This window comes from Sturnus vulgaris, chromosome 11 (genome assembly GCF_052056855.1).
Source record: "Sturnus vulgaris isolate bStuVul1 chromosome 11, bStuVul1.hap1, whole genome shotgun sequence".
Lineage (NCBI taxonomy): Eukaryota > Metazoa > Chordata > Aves > Passeriformes > Sturnidae > Sturnus > Sturnus vulgaris.
In genome coordinates this window covers 276,479-304,451 of record NC_142253.1, presented here as the reverse complement: position 1 = coordinate 304,451, position 27,973 = coordinate 276,479, and the positions used below count along the sequence as shown (strand labels likewise).

Here is a 27,973-nt window from a genome sequence, read left to right as displayed (position 1 = left end):
GGGCACGTTTCAAGGGCCATTACCACACCATCCACAGTGTCACCCCAGGTGTAGCCTAGGGGAGGCTGTGACCACACTGTCACACTCCTTGGCAGGGCTGGCATTCCAGCAGCAGCAGGTATCCATAGGTCACCTGCACACAACCCAAGCGTGGCTGTGGGAAGTGCCTGTACAAAACTCCAGCAAGACATGCCTGGAGGGTCGCAGCCCACACCCCAAGGACAAAGCACATTTATGCCTTTCTGAACCCAGTCATAATGCAGATAGCCCTGCCACAGAAGCTGACAGAAGTCTGAATTTAAGCAGAATAAATGCAGGGATTTGAGGCTATATCTGTCAGGGAATGGGAATGCAGTTCCCACCAGGCAAAAGGTGACCACCAGTCTGTCCAGCACAGTCCTCCCTCCCTAGGCTCCACCAGGGCTTGGATGCTAATTCTCTGGTCATCATTACTATTTCATTAGTGGAACCAGGCTAAAGCTTTGGCTCTCTTCTCTCTCCACGCAGATCAGAAGATTAAAAATCTTTAGGCTTTGCAACAGGAGGGTGAGATTGGGCAGGATCTCTCTGCAGGATCATCCCACTTTGGGGTGCAACTCTTGCCTCGTGCCCATCTTCCCCCAAGCCACCACCATGTCTCTTGTTGGTGCCATACCACAGCAACACATTCCTGGGGAGGAGTGGGGAAGGAACATGCCAAACCCCAAAAGGAATGCAAAGCGATGGGGCTTTGTGTGCATAAGCAAGGGTGGTGCCCCTGCACCCTAAAGAAAACCTCACCAGGAGCTGTGGGTGCCAGCCAGCCCTTGGTGTGCTGCAGCAGCTGGTCAGCAAACAGCACGGGCTACCCAGCAGAGCAAACTCTGCACAAGAGCACCTACCCCTGACCACAGGGATCCTGCTGCTGCACACACATCCAGGGCTCACATCGCTGCTGCTGCACTAGCATAGCCACACTGCCACCAGAGACAGGCTGGGTCTTCTCCAAAAACACCCTGACCTTGGTCCCCTGTGCCCCACCAGACACCGTGGCCACCGCTGGCTGTGCCAGACTCAGAGGAACAAAGCCTGATGTGAAAAACTTCCTCTGCTCGGAGGAGTGCCAAACGGGACAGCACATCCAAAGCTGCAGCTCTGCTCTTAGGGGACCAAGACAAAAGGATCAAGTTTGTGGATGCAATGCTAAATGTATTTTGCAGTTTCACTGCATCTCATTCTAGTAAAAAGTAAAATCACAGCCCAAATTCTTAAGTGTGTATGTTTGCCCTGTAATTGGGCCACACAACTTTTTTCATGCTATACAGAGGACATGGCAAGCCATTCATGTATCCGATTTAATGACTCCTTCACAAGCAGACAGTTAGAAATTCACTAGGGTTTATTTACTTGTCTTAGGGATGATTATCTTCTCTTCATTACTCTTGAAGAATATCACCACCTAAAGCTTACAAGACTCCGTCCTGCAGGGAAACTGAGGCACAGAGGCACCTCCAGCCACCTGGGACCCCAAGGGATGCCCAGCACCTCCTCTCTAGAGCAGCTGTGCAGGAGCTGGGACCGGCCTCACTGCCTGCCAGCCTGAAGGACATGGCCCATTCTTCTCACAGGTGGCCAAAATCACGGGAAGTCCCTTATCTGCAGCGCCTGCCTGTTTATAAATCATGCATTTCAAAGCTCATGTCAGTGCAAAGTGTTTTCCACAGTAAACAGGATATAACTATTCTAACCCAGGCCAAGCTTTATTTTGGCTGTACACATCCTTCCTCTGCAACACCTTTTTTCAAATGACATCAGATCTTCCAACAAACGGATGGGTAGGAGGCTCATGGTATTTCCCTCTCCAGGTCCAAAGAAGGGATGACGTGCTGTGCTGCTGCTGCCTGCACCCCAGAGCACCAGGAGGACAGCTAGCTCCATCACTTTACAGTAAACAGGATACAGTCAAGTCACATCCTTCTGCAGGCACCAGGCAGTCACCACAGCTGGGGAATTGCACTGGATGAACGGAATAGAAAGCCATCTTCAAGGGGAAGGGGTTAAATCTCACTCTTTCTTAAATCAAGCTGGCCTATCCTGAAGTGGGAAAAGCACAAATGTTACATTTTCTTCCTAAAGCAATCTCTTTCTATAATCTGCATAAAACACCCCATGGGCATTTACTGTATTGCCTCTATTTTTCTTTGACATGCTCTGGGTACTCAGTAACTCACAGAACTGTGGGCTGATTTTAGATCTGAAACCTCCTGCCCACAAAAGGTTTTACTCTGCCACTCTGTCATTGCTGAGGAGCCTCTTGGGCCAAGCTGGGCACAGGCACAGCAGCAGCAGCTCTGCCCACACCCTGCCAGGATGAGGGGAACACGCTGCTGTGCCCCTGCACACTGCAATATGTGCTGCTGCAGAACTTCACAAGTGATGCAAATGAATTCAAACCAAGGGGCCACAGCTAAGAGGATGGTTACTCAGATTAACCCCTGAGTGCGATTGCAGAAACAAAGTGGGACAGAGATAAAAGATTTCCAGCCACATCGGTCCTCAAGAGTTCAGCTGTCTTCACAGTGTGAGTTCAGTTCTTTATCCCAGGCCTATAAGGAGCATAAAAAGCGATTTCCCAGAATTTCCATTACAGCTCCCCAGCCCTGGGCACGCAGGATGTCCCTTCGGGAAGGAAGTCTGTTGGAAACAGAAGGAGGAAGAGGAGTGGTGAGACAGCTCTCAGGAAAACCATGAAATGCGCTGATTTCTGCATCCTGTGTTTGTGACCTTAAAAATAGTTCTCAAGCAAGGCTGGAGCTAATTTGTGAGTCAGAAGCTGCGGCGCAGAGGAAAGCCCTGAGCCCCTGCCCTCCCCAGGCCGTGCTGGCTGCGCTGCAGCAGCTCCAGAACCCGGAGTGAGAAGGGGAGCCCGGCCCCTTTCAGACTTCCTATCACAGAGGATTAAAGTGTTGGCTTCCAGCATGCCTGGAGTCCTGGGAAAATGACACAGCCAGCATCGGATAATCCGCTCCAAACTTGTTGATTTGTGGGACTTAGCCATCATCTTCATAGGCTCAAAATTTGGCAGCTGCTCCCACACAACTGACATTTTCAGGCCATTAAAAGCTGTGATAAAAGGGCTCTAGTTTTATCTCTTGCCTTCCTTAACATAAACCATTAGGCTTTTATTAACATTTAGGTATGACTCAGGGAAATTTCTGACTGCAGAGAGAATAATCAGAATAATCGGGATAGTGTCTGAAGAGAATAGCAGGACACAGACTCGCACTGAACAGCAGAGAGAGGCTAAAAACCAGGGGAAATATTGCATAGGAGAGTGGACAAAGCCAGCGATGCCAAGCCAGCCTGGCTGCATTATGCTAAGGGAAAGTACAAGCCCTGCTCTGTGTCAGGCAGAGCCCAGACCAGCCACACACCCCCAGCATTCCCCCCGAGCTCCCCTGTCCCCCAGCAGTTTGTACACACAATCACTCATTTATCTGCTGCAGTGTCGCAACCAGACCTGTCAAAACCAGGCTTTTTGGGATGCCTGGAGGAAAATGTCATCCTCAGAAGAGGACTCCACTGTTGAGGCACTTGAGATGTAAGCAGTCTCCAGCTGCAGTGCTGCTCAAGGGCAGGCATTAGCACAGAGCTCCTCAGACTTCCCATTATATTTTTTAGGCAACAGGAGGCAAATCCATGTGCACTTGTGGCTGAGAACCTCCGGACAATTTTTTTCTCAAGAATTACCAACAGCACAGGATACATGCAGCGCAGCAGATATTCTTAAAAAAAACAAAAAAAGGCTTAAAGTGAGACTTGCACTCTGGTTTCACTGTTTGCTTAGACCACAAATTCCTCAAGAGAGGAGGCAGCAATTTTGCTGTGTTTTGCCCGTTTGCACAATGCCAGCCCTGGGCTAGGGTACTTTGTGAGCCACTAATGTGACACCAGTAATGGTCTATCCCAAAATCCTTCTGCTCCCAGCAGCCACCTGGACCTTGTGCCTGTAGGGAGCTATCACTCTTAAAAAAGACTCAGTTCTTCCCTCCCTCTACTCTTCCAAATCCTTCTTTCCTGCCAGCTCCTGAATTTCACTCTTGGCAGCCTCACGTGGGACTGGTGCTGGGGTAAGGAAGGGGACAGAGCACAGAGGACTGCCAGAAGGACAAGCACAGGACTAATGCCTGGGGAAAGGCACGGCTGGCTGGGGCCAAACCACTGCAGCTCAGCAGCAGCAGCCACAGACCTCAAACCACCAGAGGTGTGACAGTGTGAATTCTGGCAGAGGCTCTCAGTGTCCCAGACCATCTCAGAGGGCAAAACCCAAGCTCCATCTGCTGCTCTGGCAGTGGCAGCCCTGGGCAGACAGCACGGCTGCTGCCTGCCAGAGCCCTCCTGAGCAGGAGGACACAGAGACCGGGACAGGACCAGGCACTGCTGGGCTGCAGGCACAGCCACGCTGCTGCAGTGAAAGCCTGACAGCTGCTTGAACAACCACGGGTCCCTCTCGCCACCCAACCATCTGCTGTGAGTCCTCAGAGGCTGCAGCCCCAGCCCCAGCAGTGTCACCACACTTGGGTGCCTGCAGCTGACAGCCTGATTCCCTTCTAAGTCTGCTCTGCTCCCTCCTCCAGCCACAGCTCGTGGCCACCATCACTCCATCAGCCCCAACCGTGTCATGCTGACCCCAAATGGAGAAGAAAGCTGAAGGCAATGTGGACAGGGGACCGGCAGGACCTGCACAGCCCTCCCCCAAAACCCTTCCCAGCCCTGGCAGCCCCAGCATGGGTTCCCCTTCCCTGCCCCACACAAGTCAGGGGTCTGGCACCCACCCGTGCTTCCCTCAGCAGGGCACTGAAAGAGCAAGTGGAACAACGTGGGGAACTGCTCAAAGCAGAGGAACATGAAAAAGAAGCACTTTTTAAACTGAAATTGCACATCCTTCATGCCGCCAGGAAGACTGGTCAAGCTTATTATGTTAGCCTTCATCCTGCATTAAATACAATACTTCAGATTATACAATCAAATCCACCAGGAATGGGCAAGCAGAGGGATTAACAAACAGGCTCCAGAGGGGTTGTCACAGTGGGAACAGCACGTGTTTGAGCAGCAAGAGCTTGTATGTCCTTTAAATTCACCCCTGCTGGCTCCTCTTCCCACTCCCTGGGGACAAGGGGCTGAGCACACCAGCCGAGTGCCTCGTCTCAAGGACACCCACTCCTGCCCAGAAACCCAAGAGACACCTCCCCCATCGAAACTGGTCAGAGAAAGACACTTGGTTTATTTAGGCTGTACTTTCTAAGCTGTTCTTTCCTTGTTACCCCTCCACCACTCAACCTGTGTTTCTCATTTACATTAAGGTTTGGCCTCAGTAACCAACCTCAGACCATTCAGACTCTCTTCCACAGGGAAGAGTCCCTGATGAACCATGAGTCTGGCTCCTCGATCTTTGGTCGTTACTATTTTATTATTGCTAGTACTAACACTTAGCACTTCACATGCTCAGAGTGCTCTGAAGGCATATCTGTGCAAGTCAGGGCTGAAAAAAGCATCCATTAAAGTAACAGCTTCTTACCTAGCACAACTGGTCTTTTGCATGTGTCAGTTCAAATCTATTTCATTTAGCAATAGTTTACAGTAAATGTTTTCCTGTATTTTCCTCATTAGTTCTGCTGAATCAATTAAGCCCTGAGATAATGAGCAGAACTCTACCCTTCTTTTACACATCCCAAGTAAAATCTGCCTCTGAGAAGCAATGCTGTGCTGCAGTGCTGTCCCCCTCTGGGTACCCCCCACGCATCACCTGCTCCACAGCACCAGAGTCCAAAAAACAAAGCACCACCCCTCGGTCAAGCACCCAGCCTGCGGAAGAAGCTTGTCACGGAAAGGTTAATAAAACCCCTTGTGCTCATTAACTGAGCACTCCAAATGCAGAAGCAACCATGCAATACAGATGTAGTCTACAGAAGACACACCACTTCCCTGGACCAACAGTGCAGCCTTCCTCCACTCTGACTCCTGACCTCGTGCTGGGGACAGAAGAAATTCAAGTAAAGAGAATTATTAATGGTTATAGAAGTGCAAAGGATGAACATGTGAGCTAGGCTCCTCTGGCCTGTGGCCAGCTCTCCCACTCACACCTTGTCTCCTCTGGCAGGCAGCACCTGAACAAAGCAAAAGGTGTTCTCCAGGCATCACTCTGCAAGCACTGTGCCTGCTGGCATCTCCACAGCTTCAGCTCTGCAGCTCCTCATTCCCTACCCCATTCCCCTCCCAATTAGGAAAATAGGATCATAATAATTACATAACTTGGATAATTTCAAAAGTTGTTACAGATCAGTGGTCCTACTGGACTCAGCAACTAAGCACTGCTCTGATTTGGTTAAAGCACGTAGGGCTTTCCGTTTCTCTATCATTTTACTTTTTTTTCCAAGATTTTTAGAAACTGCTGTTTCCAAAACTTTTTGGAGAGACCCACTGAGCTTGCTGTGATACCAAATCTCAGCAGGAAATGGCACTACAGTTAGGAGATCCCAGGGACACAACATTGCAACCCCAGCTCCTCCCGAAACTTGACATCTTTTTTCCAGGAGCTTATGTGAGTGTAGCCGAGCTGTGGTTGCACAGTTAAACAACCTCAGCAGCAAGGCTGCCACCACCACGCTGACCAGAGCAGTGCCCTGCTTGGGAACCCAGCAGGGATACACAGGGAACACCCATCCCAATCCTTTACCCCTTACCTCATTCCAGAGACATGTACACATCAAACCAGACATTACCTGTATCTGCTCTCCAGACACCGATTTCTGTCCCTTCAAGCAGACATTTAGCCTCAGTTTCCTCCCCATTTAACTGGTGTGCTACACTGATTGCCAAAAGCCCAACCTGAGCCCCCATGCTCTGCAGGCAGTTCCCAGCCTTGGGAAGCTGCACACAACAGCACACCAGTCCTGATGCCTCTGAACCACAATGCCTAGGTCTATGAGACAGACTGAAAGATGACAGGGACTTGCAAGCCAAACAACTTTGGAATTATATTCCACTAAACCCCCTCATCTCTTACCTCTCCCCTTCTTCACCGAGTGCTATCATCGTACTGTAAAATTTCCCTTCCTAAAATGATCACTCCACATACAGCTATTTTCAGGAACATGTCAGGTTTTCAATAGCCCCTTTTAATTAGGTGACCCACCAGAGATGGCAGTGGCCACAAGCAGCTCACAGCCTGCTGGATATTGGCAGCACGCAGCAGGCAGCGGATGAAAACCAAACAACCAAAGGGCTCCTGCTCCAGAAGGGAGTAGAACACAGCAGCAAAATACCTTAAACAGAGATGAGACAGAAATTGAAAGGCAAGTTCCAGATTTCCTCTAAATAATAGACATACGTGCTTTCAAAATCCAGACTTTCAGGAAATTTTGCTTCTGGTTAGAATTAAAAGATTCATCTTCCATTTCCACTTACAATATATAACCTGCAGATGTCTTGTTACAGCAACAACCCTCCAGTGGTTCAGGCCCAGAAATGGCAGCCTTGTTCCAGCAGCTGGCACAGCATTGGTTAGGTTCCATGGCTGCAGGTGCAAACACTGGGACTTTCACAGGGGTTTGTGTCTGGGCTCAACCACCCCACCAGAGCTCCACAGCCCCCACAGCAGCACCCTTGGGAGCATGGCAGCAAACTCGTGATTGTGGCTCTGGCCACGTTGTCTTCAGAGGAGGGGCACAGCAGAGCAAGACCCCTAACATGGAAAAGAGCTTGACTGTCCAAGTTAACACCTATCATATTGCCCACTGGAGAAACAGCCCACGCTGAGGAGCCTCCTGTCCCACCTTGCAAAGCTGAGCTTATCCACAGGTCTGATAAATGAGAGATGAAGGCACGGGAATCAGCAGCAGCAGATCAGACCATGTGCCATTCCTGTTGCTGCAGGATGCCACAGCCAGCACATCCCCATTCCTTGGAGAATCCTGGTCCCAACTCCCATGGACCTGTGTAAGGAGCCAGCATGCTCTCTCCGTGTTGGACAAGCCCCACTGACACTCAGCAGGTGTCAAGGCAAGGTCATGGTGGGCTTTGTTATCCACCCTGCACACCAGCACATCACATCTGACAAGGGCTCATCTGGGCCTGGTCTGATCTGGGCTTTCCCAGGCACAATCCATCCCACGGCCCTGCAGCCTCGCTCTGTCAGAGCAGGGGCTGCCAGCAGAGCTGCTCTCCAGATGTCAGCAATAGGAGCTGCTCCCTCTGCTCAGAAACTGCAATAAATTCTACCGGCCTCTCAAAGTGAGAGATGCTGTAGACAGTCTGCCACCTCCTCCACCTGCTGCAGGGTGTTACAGCCCAACTTGAAAACAAAATAATTTCTTTACCAACCCCACAGGAATCAAAACCAAAAAAAAAAAAAGAAAACCAACCAAAACCACCTGACCAAACCAAAAGAAAAAGAAACAGCAAAGCAGATCCCTCCTGCAGACATTGCTGTTGGTCCCCTGTCACACTGTGGCCCCAGGGATGTGTGGGGCAGTCACACAGAAACACCTGGAACCTCAATTCAAATCCTGACACTGCCATTCTTCTATCAGAGACATCAACTGGGGACCTGAGCACCCACCTCCTCACCATGAAACACACACAAAAATGCTGCCCCAACACAGGAGCTGCACTGTACCCAGGGTCACCATGCCAAAAGGACTTTGAGTGCTTGGGGCTGTCACAGCACTGCCCTGGGGCAGGGCACTGGGGACAACCCACCAAGCAACAGACACCCACCCCTGGAGTCATTTTCCTTCCTCCAGTCAAGAATGCCAACCCCCATCCACCCCACGCCTGCTACAGAGGAGCAGTCACACTCCCAACCATCCCATTCCCAGCACAGAGAAGCAGCCACACGCCCCCTCCATGCCCCTTCCCAAGTGCAGCTGAGGGGCTCAGCCCCTGCAGCTGGGAGCCGTGGCAGCCACGGTGCCCCTGGCACACGCTGGGCACAAGCCTGCTGTGGTAGTGTGTGCTGGCACTCAGGTGCTGTGGGGAGGGTATGGTGGCACTCAGGTGGCTATAACCTGAGTTATTGTTTCCAGCCACCACAGGTTCCAGCTTGTCCAGTGTTTGCATTAAATTACCACAGCCAGGGGCTCAAACTTACTGTGTTTCCACCCCTTGCTGGGAGAAGACATCAGAGGGTCCCAACAGTGCCACTGAACCTGTTGGGATTTACAAGGCATAGTAAAGGCATGTTTCTACAGGCATCCATGCATCCTGGGCATCCATACACATCTCACGGTGCCTTATTCACTTCTTCAGGTTCCCTCAGCCTCGGCAATCTTGTCACTCAACCACTGTAAATGAAACTTTGAAACATCAGAAAAGAGATGGCAAATCCCTTCATTTCCATTCACCAAGACCCTGCAGCTGAGCCTGCATCCACTGCAGCTCCTGGGGCCTGGGTTCACATTCACAGGTGGGAGTCAAACACTTGCCCTGGAAAACCCTTGGCTTTAGCCAAAATGACCGTTTTCCTGTTTTCCACCTAAACTATTTAGTTACAGGGGATTTGATGAGCTCAATGGATCAAATCTAGTCTGAGCATCCAGGAATGACTAGGTCTGTAGAGCCAGCTGTTGGCAGAGCTCTTCAGAAGCCAGCAGCATGCCTGTGAGCCCCCTGCCACGCTGAGGGACTGGCAAAGGCAAACTTTGCCTGCCCAGCCAGCAGCACTGGGCTCCCAGAGCAGCCAGCACTGTGCCACAATCAGGAGCCAGTTTCTGTTCCCTAAAGCAGCACAACTTCCTGTTTCCAGGCACACAATCTTTTGCCTCTTTGACCGAATTTCCATTTGCAATCTGGGACCTGTTTGAGCTTGAGATGCAAAGCAGGGATGAGCCCCGGGGCCCCCAGGAAAGCATTCCCACCACCCACCTTCAGCTCGGGGGCACGGACCTGCTCCTCAGGAGACTGCCCTGCTGGCACGGAGCAGGAGGGCCATGCCAGCCCTGGCAGTGGGAGAGCCCCCGGGCACTGGCAGCCCACAGGGCTGAGTCTGCCTTCCCAGGGAGGATGGTGTTCACACAGCTGCCTCTGTGCACCCCGACTGCAGCAGCAGGTGGTATTTTCACATAAATTCCCAAGGAAACCTAACCAACAGCTGACCACAACTCACTAGTACCAGGTGAGAAACAGAACAGGTAGGCAGGGCTCTGGGCTGGGTCCAAAGCCAGGCAAAGCTGACACTGTGGCTTAAACCTCTCGTGGGGGCATCCTGGGTCCCACTGGCCCCTCCACCGGCAGCCTGAGCCCTCGCCCACAGCCCGTGCAGGGCAGCTGCACCTCAGCCTGTGACCCACAGCCAGAGCAAAACACATGATGGGGACAACCAGGGTGCAGCTCTGCAGTACCTGGGCAGCGACACCTTGGTGTAGTGCCAGCAACTCTGAACAGCCTGCACTGCAAAACACAGAAATTAGGCTTACTAGAAGAACTCCTGCCTCATTTTTAATGAAGAAATTAAGTGTAAATTCCCAGTTTCCTTTCTGTGGCTAATCCTCCGGATTTATTTGAGTAGATGTAAGGTTAGAGCACATTTAGTTTCATGTTAGGAATTTCTAAATTAGTATAAACCAGCACTTCAAAGTAACTCAGCTCCTATAAAACCCAATCCCATGGAGATGCCACAGTATATTTGGACAGTAAGTAGATGTTTTGTCATATTCCCACGTGTATATGAGATTTTTTTCTTTGGGAACATTTTCTGACTGGTTTTAAACCACATTTCCACGCCCAGGCACACATCTATACAGAGACTGTTTATATAGTCTACCCAAGGAGTTCATTTTATTTAACAACCCATTATAGTACAGCTCACTGGTGGGTATCTCATCATTACACCCCCAAACACGGTGTTCAGTGACCATGTAGGATCTGACACAAAGCCACAAGAGCCAGAAACTTGAGAATTAATGCTGCAACATTTTATTATCCCATGCCACTATGCCTATGGTTTTCAGCAGAGGAAACAAACTGGATTTTCAGCCTTTTTTGAGTTGTAGACTCCAAAATATTTCCCAAGAGAGATGTACTTGCCTGGCTAGCAAATCTAGGTCTAATGAATATGTCTGCTTTCTGTACCTCTCCAGGAGTTTTAAGGAGACATGGGGCTCATGCAGAAGCCACAGAAGACACTGAGCTTGGTGCAGCTGTCAGCATGGGAGGGGGTCTCCAGTTCAGCTTTTCCGCAAATGAGCTTGCTCATCACAGCAACGTGTGCACACAAAGGTGCCTGGCCATGTCCCCTGCCAAAACACCCATTGAGACACGGGGCAGTGGCAAGAGGACACTGTGGGGGCTTTGCTGCACTGGGACCACGCTGTGCTGCAGTGTGACCAAAGGAACAGCCAGGCACACCTCTGTCTGCAGTGGCACTGAGGGGGACACTCCTGGGCTGCCCCACACGGCCACGGCTCTCAAGCCAGCCCAAAGCTGGGGATGGGCTCTTGCCTGCTTTGCTTTCATAATGGCTTCAGCATCCCACAGCTGTGTCACACTCCAGCCATGCAGCCAGCATAACCTTCAAACCCACTGGGCCATGATCCTCCTGGAGTAAATAGCTCAAATATGAGCTATGAACCCACGCAGCATCCCAAGAATTTGATAAGCTCTGTCAGCACACTGCTGCAAATACTGCTACAGGCAGTTTGCTCCAGAGAGCTCCTACTCCTCTTCCCTTCTGGGGGCTCAAGTCCAAATTCCACACGGGCTTTGAGTGGGAAAAACACCACAGTGATTCCATACAAGTATTCCTATTTGGCTGCATTTGACACAAAATTAATTATAAAAAACTATTTTGGTTGAGGGGAAGCAAACCTAGAGCTCACCCACTCACTGTCGGTGCAAGAAGCCAACCAACCTAAATCCTTTCCTCACACATCCTCCTTCCCCTGAGCTGCTGCTGTGAATTCATCTCCCTATGTGACTTTTCAGCAACCCTCATTGAGAAGAACCAACAGCCCCCACTCCTGACCTAGGCACATTTTCTCCTCGTCTCACACAAAGCTGTTAAGCATGTGCCTAATTCCAAGTAAGCATTTCATTCCAAGAGAGGGGCCGTTTGCAGGCCAAGCTGGTGGCTCTCCTTGCCCATCCTGGGGAATGCAGGTCAGCAGGGCAGCCTCACCCACAGCCCCGTGTGGCCAATCCCACATGGTCACAATGGGAGCCAAAGGGCAGCTGCCACCGCATGGACCTGTGCAGGGACAAAACCCCTGATTCCCTGCCAGCCTCCCTCAGAGCTCGCAGCAGCACTGAGTGGTGAGAAGCCCTGCCCCACACCAGTCAGCTCGGAGCAGAAATGCCGTGGGCACCGACAGGGATGGCTGGTGTGCTGAGTGCCCACTCCCAAATGCCTTCACTGGTGGGTGAGTGCTGGAGCTCCCTGGCTGAGTCAAAGCAAGTGCTGCTGGAGGGGAGCATTCAATTAGACTGGAGAGCACACAAGGGGTCAATGATTTTCCTTTCACACTGCATTACACCTAACAGCCCATGGCCCAGACTTGTAACAACTGACTACCTCAGCTGAACACATGCTTGGAATGAATCAGGCCAATATCAGGGTTTCTTTCTTCCAAAAGGAGATTAAAACTCACTCTCAGAAAGAACTAACGAGCCACACTTACTAACACCAGAGCCCCTATCAGTGATGCACAGGCAATGGGAAAACTGGAAACCCACTAACAGGAGAAGAGAAGCTCACAACGGGAAGACAGACAGATACTGATCTGCTCTGCCAGACCAGCTGCTGCTTTAATACATTTTCCTGCTACATTTCCAGGTCTGGGACACAAAACGTATTAGAGTATTTCACTGTCTTGAAGGTGGAAATTGATGTTAGATTTTTGCAGCACAAAGAAACACACTATTACAACTCTTCTCTTGACACTGCCACTCTGGGAAAAAAAAACAAAACCAACAAACAAACGGAAAAAAAAACAAAAAACAAAAACAGCTTATTAACTTGTTGGCAAATCTAATTGTTAGGGAAAAGGCAAAAAAAAAAAAAAAAAAAAAGGCTCTCCTGACTAGCAGGATGACTTCCCAGCAGGCTTGGTCAACAGTTTTAGAGGAATATGTTTCAAATAAATGGGAAGTGTAGAAATATTAGGCATGAACGAATATTAATGTTATGCTTCATTTATATCCTGCTGTATTTGACATCAAAGGATCTCAAAGGAGCTTTACAAATGCAATCTGACACTACACGAGTTGGGTTTCCGAATAACAATAAATATGGGAGTATGTGGGAAACTGAGGCACCTCGGGTTCAATGACTGCTTCAAGGCCAGTGACACAGCAGCAATATCAGTTGGTACTAGAGCCCAGTCTCCCCATCCATCTCATACCACCACTGCTCTTACTTCTCTCTCCACATGAACAAATTTTCTTGCAGCCTGATCTCACCATGGCTGCAAACACGGAGGGTTCCCAGTGACTCCCAATGGCTTGGCAGTGCTCAGTTATTTCAGCTCATTCCCTTGACCCTCACATCCCCTGTTGCTCATCCCTTCGGGAACACAGCTTCCTTCTCAGCCTTTATGGCATCGGTGACAACGGGCTCTTGGCCGCCCTCCCTGCCTACCCAGGTAGTTCTTGGAGAGGAAGATGCTACCAGGAACACACAATACAGTGGAACAGCGTGACAGGCCGGGACCAAAGATGGAGTGAAATCTCACCTGTGCCTAGTCTCCTTTGAGGCACTCATGAATGAGCTGCCTAAATACCTTGCTGGATACGGCACTTGATACTTTCAACATCAGTAGACTGCTGTTTGTCATGATTATTTTCCTTTGTGAATAAAAGTTAGAAAAAGCTGTATCTCCACAGCAGTCCTGGTGATGGGTGCTTCTGCCACTGTCTTTCAGTTACAACCAGGCTGTCTGTTCACTTCCCAAATGCCTCCAGCAGCCCCAGGCTGGTGCGGGTTTGACCCCAGCTCAGTCCCAGGCGGGGCTGACGGGATGCTCCGCAGGGATGCTGAGCATCAGCCACAGCCAACAAGAGCTGTGGGTGCCTTCACATCCTCTGAATAGGATTCCTGACTCCCAGTGAGTCCTCTGAGAGCCGTGACCATGCCAAGATGTCAGGACTGAGCTCCCAGTGTTTAACACACCCAGTCTTGGTGGAATTAGCTCCAACTATTAGGTTTGCTGGCTGTCAGGCAGCTTGTACTTTGCCACCAGGGAAAAGCCTTCAACTTTGCTAGGTCTATGAACCAAGTGCATTAAGACTACATATTTTACCACAGAGTGGAGATGCCACACTAAACACTCTGGTTACCATGGGAAACCTTTCTCTCTTTGCCACTGGCATTGCACAGGGAAGCCCAAGCCCAAATGCTCTATCTCGCCTCTGAAATCAAACAGATGTTTTCACGATCTTTGATGGAGCCGAGCTGTGCACTAGTCCCAGAGGAAGGGAAAAATGCAGCGTTAAAGCAGCCCTTTTCTCTCTCTTTTTTCCCAAGCATCGTATATTTCCAGTGAAAAGGGAAACAGGCGACCCTGTGTCGCGCTAACATTCACGGCCACTCACTAACAAACTGTGACAATGGCAAACTTCTGCCACGAAGGCGGGGAGCCAAGGCAGCCTGCGTGCCGTCCCTGGCAGGGCTGTGCGCCGCGGGACGGGACGTGGGGCAGGCGATGCCCACAGACATCCAGCCGCGCAGGGCACCCACGAGAACTGGGGCACCGGAGCCCAGGTTAGGGGAGCGATGCTGTCCCCGAGAAGGCGGGAGGAGAGCAGAGAGGCCAGCGGGATGTGGGGCTCAACTGCCCGCCCGGGGGAAGCGGGGGATGCGCTCCAGCTCGGGAGAGGTGGCGACAGCAGCGGCCGCGGGACGGGACACGAGATGGGGCCGCTGTCCGCCGCCGGCCACCGGCTCCCCGCGCCCCCTCGCCCCGGCAGGTGCCCGCCGTACCTGTATATTCCTCTTCTCGCAGGCCGGGCCGGTGCCCTGCACCACGCTGTCCAGCACGGTAACCATGCCGGCGGCCGGGCTGACGAAGCAGGAGTTGCGGGCGGCCCGGATCGTCTCCTCGATCTCGGCGAAGCGGAAGACGCAGAGCGCGGACTGCGGCCGCCCCCGGCCGCCGCCGGCCCCGGCCCGCTCGAAGACCCCGAAGAGCAGCTCCTCGGGGGGCGGCGGGGCCGGGGCCGGGCCGGGAGCAGCGGCGGGGCTGCGCCAAGCTGCCCGCGCCGGGAACACGGAGACCAGGCGGGTGAAGGCGTCGGCGGCGCCGCCGCAGCGCAGCCCCAGCTGGATGTAGGACTCGGTCAGCTTCTTAGTCTCGCCGCTGCCGTTGAGAGTGGCCTCGGCCGGCTCGCCCAGGCAGATGCGGGCCAGCAGGCTGTGCGCCGGGCTCTCCTTGTCGCCCGCGTTGGCCTCGCTGTTGAGCGCCAGGTAGGCGTACGGGCGGCGAGCAGGCGGCGCGGCCCCGTGCTGCAAGAAGGCGCGGACGAAGCTGAGCTTGTGCCGCGCCTTGTCGCCCTGCTTGATCTTGAGGATGTTGTCGTCGGAGGGGTTGATGTCGAAGGTGAAAAGCTTGGCCAGGTCGCCGCGGGCGTTGAGGGCACGGATAGCGATCTCGGGCGTGTTCTCGAAGCGGTGGTCCTCTAGGCTGCGGTTGCGGGGGAAGAAGGGGCTGCCGAAGCCGGTGTAGGTGGCGGCCACCAGCAGCCGCGCCCCGCCGCCGCCGCCGCGGCGCAGCACCAGCCCCACGGTGGAGGCGTTGGGGTGGTTGGCCGCGACGTTCAGCATGCTCGGGAAGACAGTGACCGAGTCGCTGCCGCCCGGCGGGAAGCGCACGGCCACCGCCGAGATGTTTGCCATGCTGCGCAGCTGGCAGAGGCCCTGGTAGATGGAGCCGCAGACGACAAGGACGCCCTGCTCCGGGTCGGGCTGCAGGATCTTGTTGTAGTTGTTGGTGAGTACCCTGGGGTGCTCACAGGAGGCCTGCGGCAGCTGCGGTGCGTGGCACAGCGGGCTGTCCAGCACCGGCCCCACCGCCGCCTCCGCCTCCAGTGCCAGGTCGCCCCCCGACAGCTGGAACAGCCGGTTGACGGCCGCCAGGTAAACGCGGGAGCCGGGGCCGTCCAGCGCAAAGTTGTTGGTGAGGGTGGGCGAGAGGAACTTGCGCTGCACCTCCAGGCCGGCGGCTCGGCCGGGCAGTAGCAGCGGCAGCAGCGGCAGCAGCAGCGGCAGCAGCGCGGGGGGCCGCGGCTCAGCGCCTGCCGCCGGAGCCGGGACCGGAGCAGCAGGAGCAGGAGCCATCCCGCCGCCGCGCCGCACAGTGCATGTGCCCGTCGCCGGGCGCGGGAGGGGCGGGCGCGGGGCCGCTTCCTGCGGAGGCAGCGCCCGCCGCCGAGCGACGCCCGCGGGAAGTGGCGGCCGCGGCGGGGGGCGGCGGGGGGCGGCGGGGCGAGCGGCCGCGCCCCCTCCCTGCCCCCGCCCTCCGCCCGCCCCCGCGCCCGCCCCCGCCCCGGTACTCACCGCGTCCCGGTGCCGCGGGCCCGTCATGTGCGTGCGGTGAAGTTCCCGCTGTCTCCCGCGCCGCCGGCTGGGCGGCTTCGGGCGGCTTCGGACACGGCGTCCCCCGATGCGTGGAGGGGCTGCTCCGGGCTGTCCCCCTTCCCCTCCTCTGCCTTCTTTGGGTTTTCGAGCAGGACAGGCCGGGGGGGAAGGGGCGGGGGAAGAAGCACTTTTCCCAGCTGCGGAGCAGCACGGCGAGCCGGAACAGCCCCGCCCGGAGCCCCCTCGCAGCCCACACATCCTCCCCGCAATAACCCTCTCTCGCTCCCCGGGGACCGGGCGGGGGACGGGGCCCCAGCCCTGGAGCGGCTGTGCCCGCAGGACTCGTCAAAAGCGGAGCACAGACTGGCCTGCGCGTCTCCTCTGCCCTCCAACGGGTGCCACTTTAACTAAAGAAAGATCCAAAGAAGTGATTTCCTAAATTACACACTGGGACGACGTAGGGGACGTTCTCTGAATCATCGCCCCACCGGAGATCTCTCCACCTGAGCTGCCTTCCTCCCCGTCCGCCGGTGTGTCAACTGACTGCTCGTCGTGAGGGGACACACCCGAGACTGAGGAGCACTCCTGGGGAAGGCTGTCCGGAGAGCCAGGGTCCATCCCGGGATGGGGTAAACGGAGCTCCGCACCCTGCAGCAGATACTTTGTTTGCCCATGTATCTCTGTCCCTCCCCGCAGGCTTCATGAAATTACCTCAGCAATCACCCAGCCCATGACCCAGCTGGCCTCCTGCCACAATATCGTGACACAGGGCACACCCATAGGTCACCCGGGGGTTTGACTCCCCGGCAGCACTCCCAGGTCGCCGTGCAGGGGGGGACACGGGTGTGCTGCAGCGCACGGCAAACACCAAGGTCATGAAATGCTCAGCGCTGTGTGCAGGCTTCAAGCTGAAGCATTGGCAGAGCTTACAGGCAAGAGGAGTGGCTGTGGGATGTGGGCACGGCATCCTTGCCTCCAGCCCGGGTTCCCACCAAGAGCAGGGACCTGGCCGGAGCAGCCGAGCCCTGCAGGGGAGTCAGCGCTGGGTGTCGCGGTGCAGCTGCAGCAGCTGTATCAGCATAACGGTGAGGGTTGAGCATGGAGGCATCTCACCGTCCATAAAGGGCTGGCAGCCTTTAAAACAAGGCTGGGAAATGGAGGCTGGCGTTTGGTCACAGCTGCCTGGAAATGCTGCACAGGCAAGCCCTGGAGAGCTGTGCTCCCTCTCCCCTGGCTGTGCCTTAGTCCCCTGCCCGTTCCTGGGGCATGGAACTTTAGTTATACAAAACATGCTAGTGAGGCTGATGGGGATTCTGCACGACTTCTGTTCTGGAGAGAAAAATCCTCTGTTGTTGTCTAATCTCATTTCTACACCTGCCAATTTTCCTTTCCCCTTCCTGTCTCCTCACCCTCTTCATAGCACTAATTAATACACAACTGCCTTGGCCATGCCATGTCCACTGAAAATCTGCATTGAATTAAATGCTGTGCTTTCTTGCTATCTAACTCATTGTCTCTGCTAATCATATCCTTAATTAAGAATTATTAGCTGTTTTAAAATGTGAGACTCCCAGTTGTTAGTGGCTTTTTTTTCTTAAACTACAAGTTAGCAATTTTTAAATGTGATCATGTCTTTAATTGCATAGAAATAAAACCCCATGATCCCAAACCCTTAATCTGCCTATTTTAGGATTTCTTATGGCTGCTTACCCTGATAGCAGAGCATCTTCCATGTGAAATCAGCCTTTTAAGGCATATCAAATTAGGTTCCAGATTACAGTGAATTAAAAAAAAAAAATAGGCCAAAGAACATTGAAAAATGTGTGACTTACCCAAAGGTATCCAGTACTGGCTCTGTCAGAAAAAAATCCCCAGGAACTCTGGCTCCTATTGCCTATGCCAAGCATTTATCTAAACTGATACAATTAAAGACAAAATATTTGTGGTATTGAAGGATTATTTGACAAAGATTTTATTGCTATTGTTGTTGTTAGGAAACAATTTTCTGGTAAGATGCTTTGAGGGGAATATTTTCCAGAAATGATTTCCCACCCCTATTATCTGGGCTGTTATAAGCTCCAGTGAGTATTTCAGGATAATGCTCCTAATGGAGTAGTAGAGGTTTTTAAATCTCTCATACACAGATCTCACCATTATTTTTTGTTCAGAAAGACGAAAAGGTCAAAAATAAACCACGAACCTCTTGCCATAGAGCATCACCCCCCACAAAATCCCTTCCTCTTTGACTCCTGTGCAGGTCTGAGGATACCAACCTCTCAGCTGGGGCAGGGGGAGAGGGGCTGTGCACACAAGAACTCAGAACTGCTTTAATTATTGATAAATATATTTACACAAGAACACTTTCCCTTTAGGGGAAACATGAGTTACTCATGCAATTACTCAGGTTATATTGACTCAACACTGCCAAACCCCTGGATTTCATCACTTTAATACAGAGGGTATAAACATCTATTTATTTAGCAGGGGTTATCTATGAGGTGCAGAGTGCCCTGTGGATTTGGGAAGGACTTCACCCTTGCAGCAGGGGCAGCTCTTGGCCCTGCACCGGCTGCCCAGGGCAGGGCAGAGCAGGGGAGCTGCTCACCAGGCAGGCATGCAGGACCACTGGCACCCCAGGGACCCGAGAGAAGAGAAGAGAAGAGAAGAAGAGAAAAGAGAAGAGAAGAGAAGAGAAGAGAAGAGAAGAGAAGAGAAGAGAAGAGAAGAGAAGAGAAGAGAAGAGAAGAGAAGAGAAGAGAAGAGAAGAGAAGAGGAGAAGAGAAGAGAAGAGAAGAGAAGAGGCTTCATGTCTCTGTGTTGGACACGGAGTGCATCGGGAAGCAGTGACCAGGCAGCACATGCTGGCACACGGGGCACTGCCCTCCTCTGCCCCGCATGGCCCTGCAGAGAAAAGCCCGGGGTCAGACACCACAGAAGGCTTACAGGGCACCTTGACAGAGGAGCTAGCACCCCAGAGCTGCTATGGGAGAGCTCTGGCAGTGCAGTGGGTCAGAAGGTGCTTCTGCTCTGACTCAGGCAGCCAGTCTCCTTTTTTCTCATTTCCTTTACTCCCTGGCCTTCCTTGTGCAATTTGGGTCATTTCTATATGATTGCAGAGCAGGTTAGCAGCCGACTACAAGGTGAATTCACACTTACAGACATATTTTGAATCTCTTTAGCCGCCTACTTTCCCTCTCAGAAACCTGCACTGATGGAAACCTGCACTGCACAGCTGCATTGCATCACAGCAAGGGTCCAGTCCCTGTCTTCTCCCCATGCCATGATGGCCACGCAGAGACCCATCCTTCAGAGGCCATGCGTGGTTATCCAACAGAAGAAGGTAACAGGTAGGAGAAAGTGGAGTGGTCCCCTTGGTCTCCACTGTCCCAGGCCAGAGACAACCAGAACAAAGCTGTCCCCAAAGCAGCATTTCTGAACAAAGAGCCACTTGGACACAGAGAAATGGTTGCCTGAGCTAGAGCTGTTCCCTGGTACCACACTTAGCAGATTGTCTCCAGCATGCCTGTTAGCCTGCCCTGATGCTGTCAGTTTTCAGTCTCCTGAATCATCAGGCTGGATACATCGGCAAGTGCTCACTCAGGCACTTCGGGGCACTCAGGACTAAGTGGGCTTGGAAATAGACTGATCAGCAATCCTCGGTGTATTTTTGGATGTGCATGGACCGAGACCCCATTTTATTGTTATTAATCTGTATTGCAGGCACTGCTCATGGATGAGGCCAGACTGCCATTACTGTTTTTACTAATGATTTAGCACACTGGGAGTCTGCTAGGAGCTTAGCAGAGAGACTAGGGCGAAGTCACTTCCCCAGCGTCCTTTAATCTGAGCACATGCTCCGGTGTGGTCCCAGGCTCCGCTGCAGACGCTGTGACAGGAACTGCAGGGCAGCACGCTCTGCTGCCACCATGCTGCTGGCCTCCAGCCCTGTCTGAGCAAGGGTGAGAGGGATTTATGGGGACCTCAGCCACTTTCTGAGTAAAAACAGCCCTTTTTTCCTTGATCCTCTTTGTTTTCAACGAGGAGCCTTTCCCAGTGTAATATAGAGCCTTGCTCTCCTCAGGATGTGTAATGCAGTCATAACCTTGTCTGCAGCATGCAGCCTGCTGACGTGTTCACCATGAGGGATGTGCCTCCTGAGAGGAGCCGTGCAGACAGAGACTGTGAGCACAGAAAGGTTTCTTTCTGGGTTAATGACAGATTCGGTGATGGTGAAAGTTCACACACACAATAATGCCAGGACTTTCTGGGCTGGGAGGTTTATCATAAGGCAGTAAAACATGTCTTTGGAAGCCTGTGCTGGGTTTGACCTGGGCCCTGTGGGTGGACAGAAGCTCTTTCACCACTTGGGCCCTCACTGCATGCAAAAGCAGCAGTTTTCCCAGTTTTCCCCAGACCCCCTTGGTGACCTGTTGCTTTTATTTTCCTGAGAGGCTTAGGGAGGACTCAGCACTCACTTATCCCAGCTTCACACAGGTCAGGGCTGGAGATGTGGCTCATGAGTTCAAATGCAACTCCAGTCCTGATCTGTGGGAAGCTCAGTCTGTGCTGAGGTGGTGTCCAGGTGAACACAGTCCCTTCCACCCATTTACACTGACAGTCTCTCATCCATACCTGTCCCTTAATGAGACGTGGGCATCTCAGGCAGGCAGGGCTGCAGGTGCACATGGCACAGCAGGGCCCTGGGTCCAGCCAGCACCAGCCTTAGAGGGTTTCTGTGGGTAGCAATGGTTTTCACACGTTTTGCCTGGGCTAGTGTCGAGCAGGGGCTCGTTAAGCCCCCAGAGCTGTGGGGCACTGCCCACAGCATGATGGCACAACAGGGGCCATCCCTGTCCCATCTGTGCCAGGCCCTGCGTGTCCTGACTGCCTGCCAGCCACGTAGGATGCACGACTTGGCTCCCAGCAAAGGAGGCAAATCCAACATAAAGCAGAGCATCCCCTCATGGGATTCCCAGGAGAGGCCATGCTGATTGCTCAAAACAAAGCCTGGCTGCCTTGGAAGGGAGCCTGACTCCTACCCCAGGGTTCACACATGGCAGCCCCAGCTGACCCATACAGCAAAGCCCTGCAACAACAACCAGCAAGGCTGATCCTAGCAGCTTTGTTCAAACATCCTCCACCAAAGCCTGGAGGAAGTTTTCCTTATGAAGTCAGGCAGGATCGTGCTGCATGCTCTGCAATATGCTAACTTCCCCGTGAGCAGTTGCTCAATACGTGTTTAAGTAGACAGGCCACCACTACTCCTTAACCAAAACAAATGGGAAAAGGGGAAACTTACAACACAACAATTGCTTTCAATTAGAGGATATATCTATTGCCAAAATATGTCAGTGGGATCTGACAGACCACATTTTTAACTGTGTAGTACTGAAGAACAGGCTACACTAAAATGCAGCCTAAACTAAACAGGAACTTAATCCCCTTCCTTCCCACAGCATAATCATCAGGCTGTAAATATATTATTACAGCCCATAGTACCCTTGTTAATTCCAACCAATTTGACTTACCTCAGTGGCTTCAGTGCTATTCTCTCCCATGTTCACTGAGCTTATTGAGCCTTCAGTGTTGATGCTCATTTTGTGCTTTGAAGTGAAGGGGTTAAATGTGGTTAATTGTAAACTTATTATTTGTTTTGTATGGCTTAACACAATCCTAAACATTTTAGTTAATGTTTCATGTTGCTTTAAAAGATATATCATGTTGCACTGAGCTGGCTTGTTTGGTTTTGGATATGTTGTATGCAGACAGTGTGATCTCCTTCTCAACACTTCCCTGGTGACTCCAACAGTTTTAAAAGCTTCCACATTGCTCAGGTACAGGAAACACATTAATTAATCTTAGAGATGTGTCAGAAGTCTCACACAAACACATACATGTATAAAAACGACCTGTGGGCATGTACACATTCAAAATGTCAGCAAGCCCCGTGCTGGACTTGGTTGCATTTTGAATTTTGTAGCACAGAAGGAGAGTTCTCAGATAGTTCTAGTTCAGCTTGCAAATAAATATACTGTCCCTGCACAATCCACATGTTTCTGTGCACAGATATGTATTCAAGAATGTAAAATTTGTGATGTTAACAGTGTGCTGATGGAAACAGTCACATGAATCCTTATACACTTGAAACCAGTTTTTTATCCAGATAACCCAGGGGAATGTGCACCCAAAGTATTTTACCCACCATTGAATGTACCCTGAAACTGAGCAGAAGCAGTGGTAAAAAAGCCAAGGGAGATGAAGCAACCACAGCTGATATGCCTGAGGAGAGTGGAAAAGGCAATCAAACTACCTAAGTAGTAAAAACTACCTTTCAACACTCTGTTTTAAACTATAAGAACCACACACTTAGAGACTGGGGTACTTTTATCACTTGAATGCCAACTCAGCTGTTCTGTCTTTCTGTCTAAGCAGTAGTGCTTGTGCTATTTCACATCTATCACATTGTACACAGCTATGCAGTGTATTTCAGGAGTTGTGGCTGTCTCTAGTGTCCCTTTTCTCAGCCTACTCTGCTCTACAAGGGGTAGAAAGACTCATACAAATCCTTCTGCAATCTTTCCAAGCACCATGCAAGTGACACTGCTCACACAGGGTGCAGTGAAACCTCCAGCAAATTAAAGGGCTGGGCAATGGCAGCAGCCCTTCACTTCGCAGTGTTTGTCTGGAGTGCAAGAATGAGTTCTAGTAAGGAGCAAGGACTGGCGAGCTGCAGGTGCTGCACTGAAGGTGACAGCCTGGCTGAGCTCCTCTGCCTCTCCAGCTGAGCTGTGGATCGCCAGGGTTTGCTCACCCAAGGCTGGAATGAGACAAATCCTGAGACACAACATCAGGTCAGATTTGGGTGTGTCAGCTTTTGTCTCCTCCACGATCCAAACCTGGGATTCTCACCTCCTGCAACCATCAGCACAACCTCCAGCCAGGGCAGGACTTGGGTCAGCCTCCCTCCCAGTCTGTTGGGGTCAGCCCTAGCCCAGCGCTGTTTGACTCCTCCCTGCTAAATGCTGGCCTGAGGACCAAGAATCTGTCAGGGGGCACAATGGGAAAACATGCATTTCATTAGGTGCCTTTAGGATGTGCCATGAAATATGGGACCTTTCTCCTCCCTAACAGCAAGTCCTTTCAGGCCAGGCAGCTAAATACCCAGGATTTGTTCACACACAGAGAGCTGCTGGCACACAGGAATTAGCTGAAAGGCTCGGGTCAGTTCCTGGAGAAGAGGTACCCAAAGCCATCACAGCCAGCAGTCATTAGCCTCTCCCCTGCAACCCATGCACAGGTGCTCAAGATGGAGAGAGCCACTGAGATTTCTCTAGCCTGGATCTGACATCCTAATCTTCTGATCTTCCTCTTGCTGCTCTCTGTCCTCTGGCACAGAGAACAGCTTGTCATGAAAAGACAAGCTCCCTTAACCTACCTAATGGTACTTTTCACTGTCAGGGTCCGAACATGCACTGGGTTTATCTTTTGATCGATGTTCCTCTTCTAAGTGATGTCTTTTAAGCCTAGGTTTAAAAAAAACAGAGCAAAACTTACTTCTGGTTTCAATCAAATCTGTCAATCTGTCACCTTGCTCATCGTAGCCTTGCTTAGCTGTGTTTGGACTTCTTTGTGCAGCACCCACAAAGCAGTCTGGAGGCCAGTCTCCAACATCCTGGTACACATGGAGAGGCTTCCTAGCTCAGAAACTGATTTTATCGAGGTTTTTGCTAAGCAGCTCTGTAACCACCACTGGCAGGGACACAGAGCATGGCTCGTGGCAAACTCCATCTTTGTTCTAGCTTGTTCCTGGGACTGAAAAAGGATGTGCATGTCGTTCCCAACTGCTCTGACTGTTCTGGGGGTCTCAGTCAGATGCCCACATGGGTCAGGCACCAATTCTGCTTTGCAAAGCTTGAACCACAGTGGTAGGCCCTGGCCTTGCTCCTCTCTCACTTGCAGGAAACTTGCAGAGTAAGCAGGGCAGCTAGAGTGCAGGACCTGGCCATGAGGCTGTTCAGATGCAGAAGGTTGAATAAATATTAGTGGTTAAACTAGTAGTTAACCCACCAGTTGAAACAACCAATAAATTCTGTTTTTCTCGCAGTTGATGCAAATGAGAGTTGATTGTAAACACCTCATGCCTAAATTATACCTTAGAGAATCTCAGTGACACAGTAGCCTCGCCTGAATTATTTCAATGTGAACAAGGCAGACAAACGAATGTAATTGTCCAACTCCTTTGACTTGCTGGCTTTTGCCCTGCTTGGAAACTCTTGCAGCTGGGCACTAATGCAAGTTTTGGAGCATAAATGCACCTCTGCTCCAGCTCTGGCACTATTAACAAACCTGTTCTCTTTTCATTCTTTTTAAGATAGAAAGGGGTGGAGTTGTTTAAAAGATGGGAAGAGTCTGTTTGTGGTCGTAATTTCAAAAGAATATTACACTCCAGCTTCAGAATGACCATTAAGAAACTGGTAGCCAACTTTTGTTGTTGTGCTGGATTTCACACTTAATCAGTTTCAGATCCACCAACTCTCTTCCCATGCAAGAGATGGGGCACAACAGCATGTAAAAATTTTATCAGTTTCCACTTGTCACATGAAACTTTGCATCTTTTTCACCCTAAGACTGATCAGACCAGCTCCTGGCTGGAGCTTTTTTGTTCCAGAATTGGACCAAAAAAAGAAAAAAAAGCACCAATGTCTACTTCCTTCCTAAGGGGCCAACTCTTCCTTCCTTTCATATGTGCATCCTCCACACAATCTTCAGAGGAAGTGGGGAGGGAAGCATCAGAGGAGCGAACAGAAGAGTGAATGGATTCAGGAAATACAAAGTAACTGAGGAAGTTGGTCCCAGAACAGCTTTGGGCAGCAGTGCATCTGCATGGCAGGTGGTAAAGGTGCTGCCCACAGGCAGGTGAGCGCTGTGAGCCCAGCAGCCTCAGCACGGGGCACACAGGTAGGCACAGCCAGGTGTGCCCCTCCACAGGCACCACACGCTGCATTTCAGCCTCCCCGTTCCTGCTGCCCAGAGGTGGGCTCTGCTTGCTCAAACAGCAGGTCTGTGTGTGGTGGGGGAGCCAGGATTTGGAAGAAGCAAAAGTCTTTATGGCAGCTCCACCAGCTCATTCTCACATATGTTGTTTACCAGGATTGCAGCCTGCTGCTGTGAGGAGCTGCTTGTTGCAAGGCCAGATTAACAGTTTGTTGGGCAGAGCTGAGGGATTGCCTGGCTGCATGAGCAGCAGGAGATGCATTTCGTTTCTCAGCCCTGATGTTGTCAGGTGCCCCCAGAGCCACAAACCAGGCTGCAGTGGCCACGCCAGTCCCTGCTCTGGGCATACCCGGAGAGGAGAGGCAGCACTGGAAAAGTGCTGGATTGTACCTGTGCACTCCCCTCTAGGGAGCAGCTGTCTCTCGAGATGTCTAATGATACCACTCTATTGAAGAAAACAAGCAATTCTGTAATTTCAGGAGATCTTATTGTGAACTTAAAACAGACAACCAAACACTTTTCTGATTTGAGAAAGGAAGAGATCAGGGCATTCATTTCCCAGCATTGCAATGTGGAACCCTTTCCACTTAGGAAAAACAAATCTCTGCCTCCTTATCTTTTCCTTTGCTGGGGATTCATTGACTAATGAATTCTTACCAGCTGTAACAGTCATCTGCACACTTAAAAATCAACCTGGTAAAAGTCTACTTGCCCACAGTGAGTAATTCTTTTGGTGAGTTAATAATTTGTCTCCATGGAAGGGCTTATGTTTAGCTTATGCTTTTGCTGCTTAGGATAACAGGCAGTGGGAATCTACAAGTTTTGTATAATTCTGTGTTTTACCTAAGTGTTGAGGGAACTCAGTCAGGAGCGGGTAATTTCATTTTCATTGTCCTTAACAGCAACTGAAAAAGTAAATACAAAATAAAAATCAAAAATCAAATTATGATCTGAATCTTTGATTTTTCTCAAGCTTACCCCAATAAAAGATCCAGGAGACAATAGGATGGCCAGGATGGGAAATTTCCATGGCAGATTTTCAGGTGCTTCCTAAAATGTTTTCCATTAAGTGTCCCTAGAGGTCCAGTATTCGAGTAATTATCCGAAGAAAGAGGTCTTGACTTTTCTTTCCTTCTTTGGTTTCCTTCATCTAATGGCTCCTTAAGGCTCTGCAACCCACATTTTTCTTTACAGAACACAAGAAACAGCATCCCTTGTTTTCACACTTGAGAGAAGAGACAAAAGAGACCTTTTGGCAAAATGTCAGATTGTGTGACTGATAACACCCCCCATCATTACAGACTATGACTTGTGGCCACGTTAGACTCAGAAGTGAAAACAAAACACATACATTTTATATTGGCCACTTCTCTCCATCCTATTAAATTAGAACTAGTCATTAGCTGGTGGAAAGGGAAAATAATTTCCATCAAGAACTCGGGGGGGTGTGTGGGGGAGAAGAGGGGGGTAAGCATCTGACATTCCCCCTCTCCTCCCTCCCCCAGTTTTCCAGCACTTTCCCTCCAGAGATGCTGGTGTGAAACCAGCTCACATGACAAATTAAAGTGATTCATAACCCAGCTGCAGTCCCTGCTGACAAGCCCCATTGCAGAGCAATCATGCAGATTTTATGCACCCAAGAGCCCAGGGAAGGGTCTGGGTCGTGGCACACACCACACTTCAGAGCAGTCTGACACAACTTGGCTGAATTCATCCACAGCACGTGAAGGCCAAATGGCTGTCACTTGACAGCAGTTAATAATGTGGTTTTAGAAGGGATATTTTCTCTGCTAAATTAAATTTTCAAGACACCACCCTGCATCTTCAGCTCTTATCTTTTTGTCTGGATTGGTTTTTTTTGGCTCTCCTGCCAGTCTTCAAGCACACTAACAGAGATTACACAGATAAGCCTGCAGTGTGGTTCATTCTGGCAGTGGCTTATCAGTCACAGTTAATTAAGTTGGGGATCCATAAACTGGACAATGAAGCTGTGATTCTCTTGTCACCACAATGAAGTCAGAAGCAGCTGAGGGCCCGTTTCAGAGGTGCAGCTGCAGCCCCAGGTAGGCACCGTGGAGGATGGCAGTGGAGCAGAACAGCAAAGCCACCCCGAGCACGGGGAGCAGCACTGGTGGCCCCACACTGGCAGAGCCAACATGCCAGGTCCAGGGGATCCCCTCAGAGCAAAAGCAGACGAGCCCATTGACCACATGCTGCTGAGTAACAGAGACCTGGCTGTCCCACATGGGCAGCCCTGAGAGCCACAGGACACAAAGTGCTGCGTGCCTCCACCCTTAGGGAGCGATTGTGGAAAGACTCAGGCCTGGCCCAGACCTGCCAGTTTAAGTTTTATCCAACATCTGATACTGGTGCTTCTGCTCACACCACAGAAGAGTCTAAAATGTGGGGAACACCTTGTCTGGACCTCAATCA

At 51.3% G+C, this 27,973-nt stretch overlaps 1 protein-coding gene across 2 annotated transcripts in view; it reads right to left on the bottom strand.

Moving 5' to 3' along the window:
- Positions 1-16,306, bottom strand: part of PLXND1 (plexin D1) — a 68,695-nt gene extending 52,389 nt beyond the window's left edge. For both annotated transcript variants that reach the window (XM_014874095.2, XM_088171209.1), the window contains exon 1: positions 14,954-16,306. In XM_014874095.2, coding sequence (XP_014729581.2) covers positions 14,954-16,306 — 1,353 coding nt within the window. The remainder of the gene's footprint in view (positions 1-14,953) is intronic.
- Positions 16,307-27,973: the final 11,667 nt, after the last annotated feature.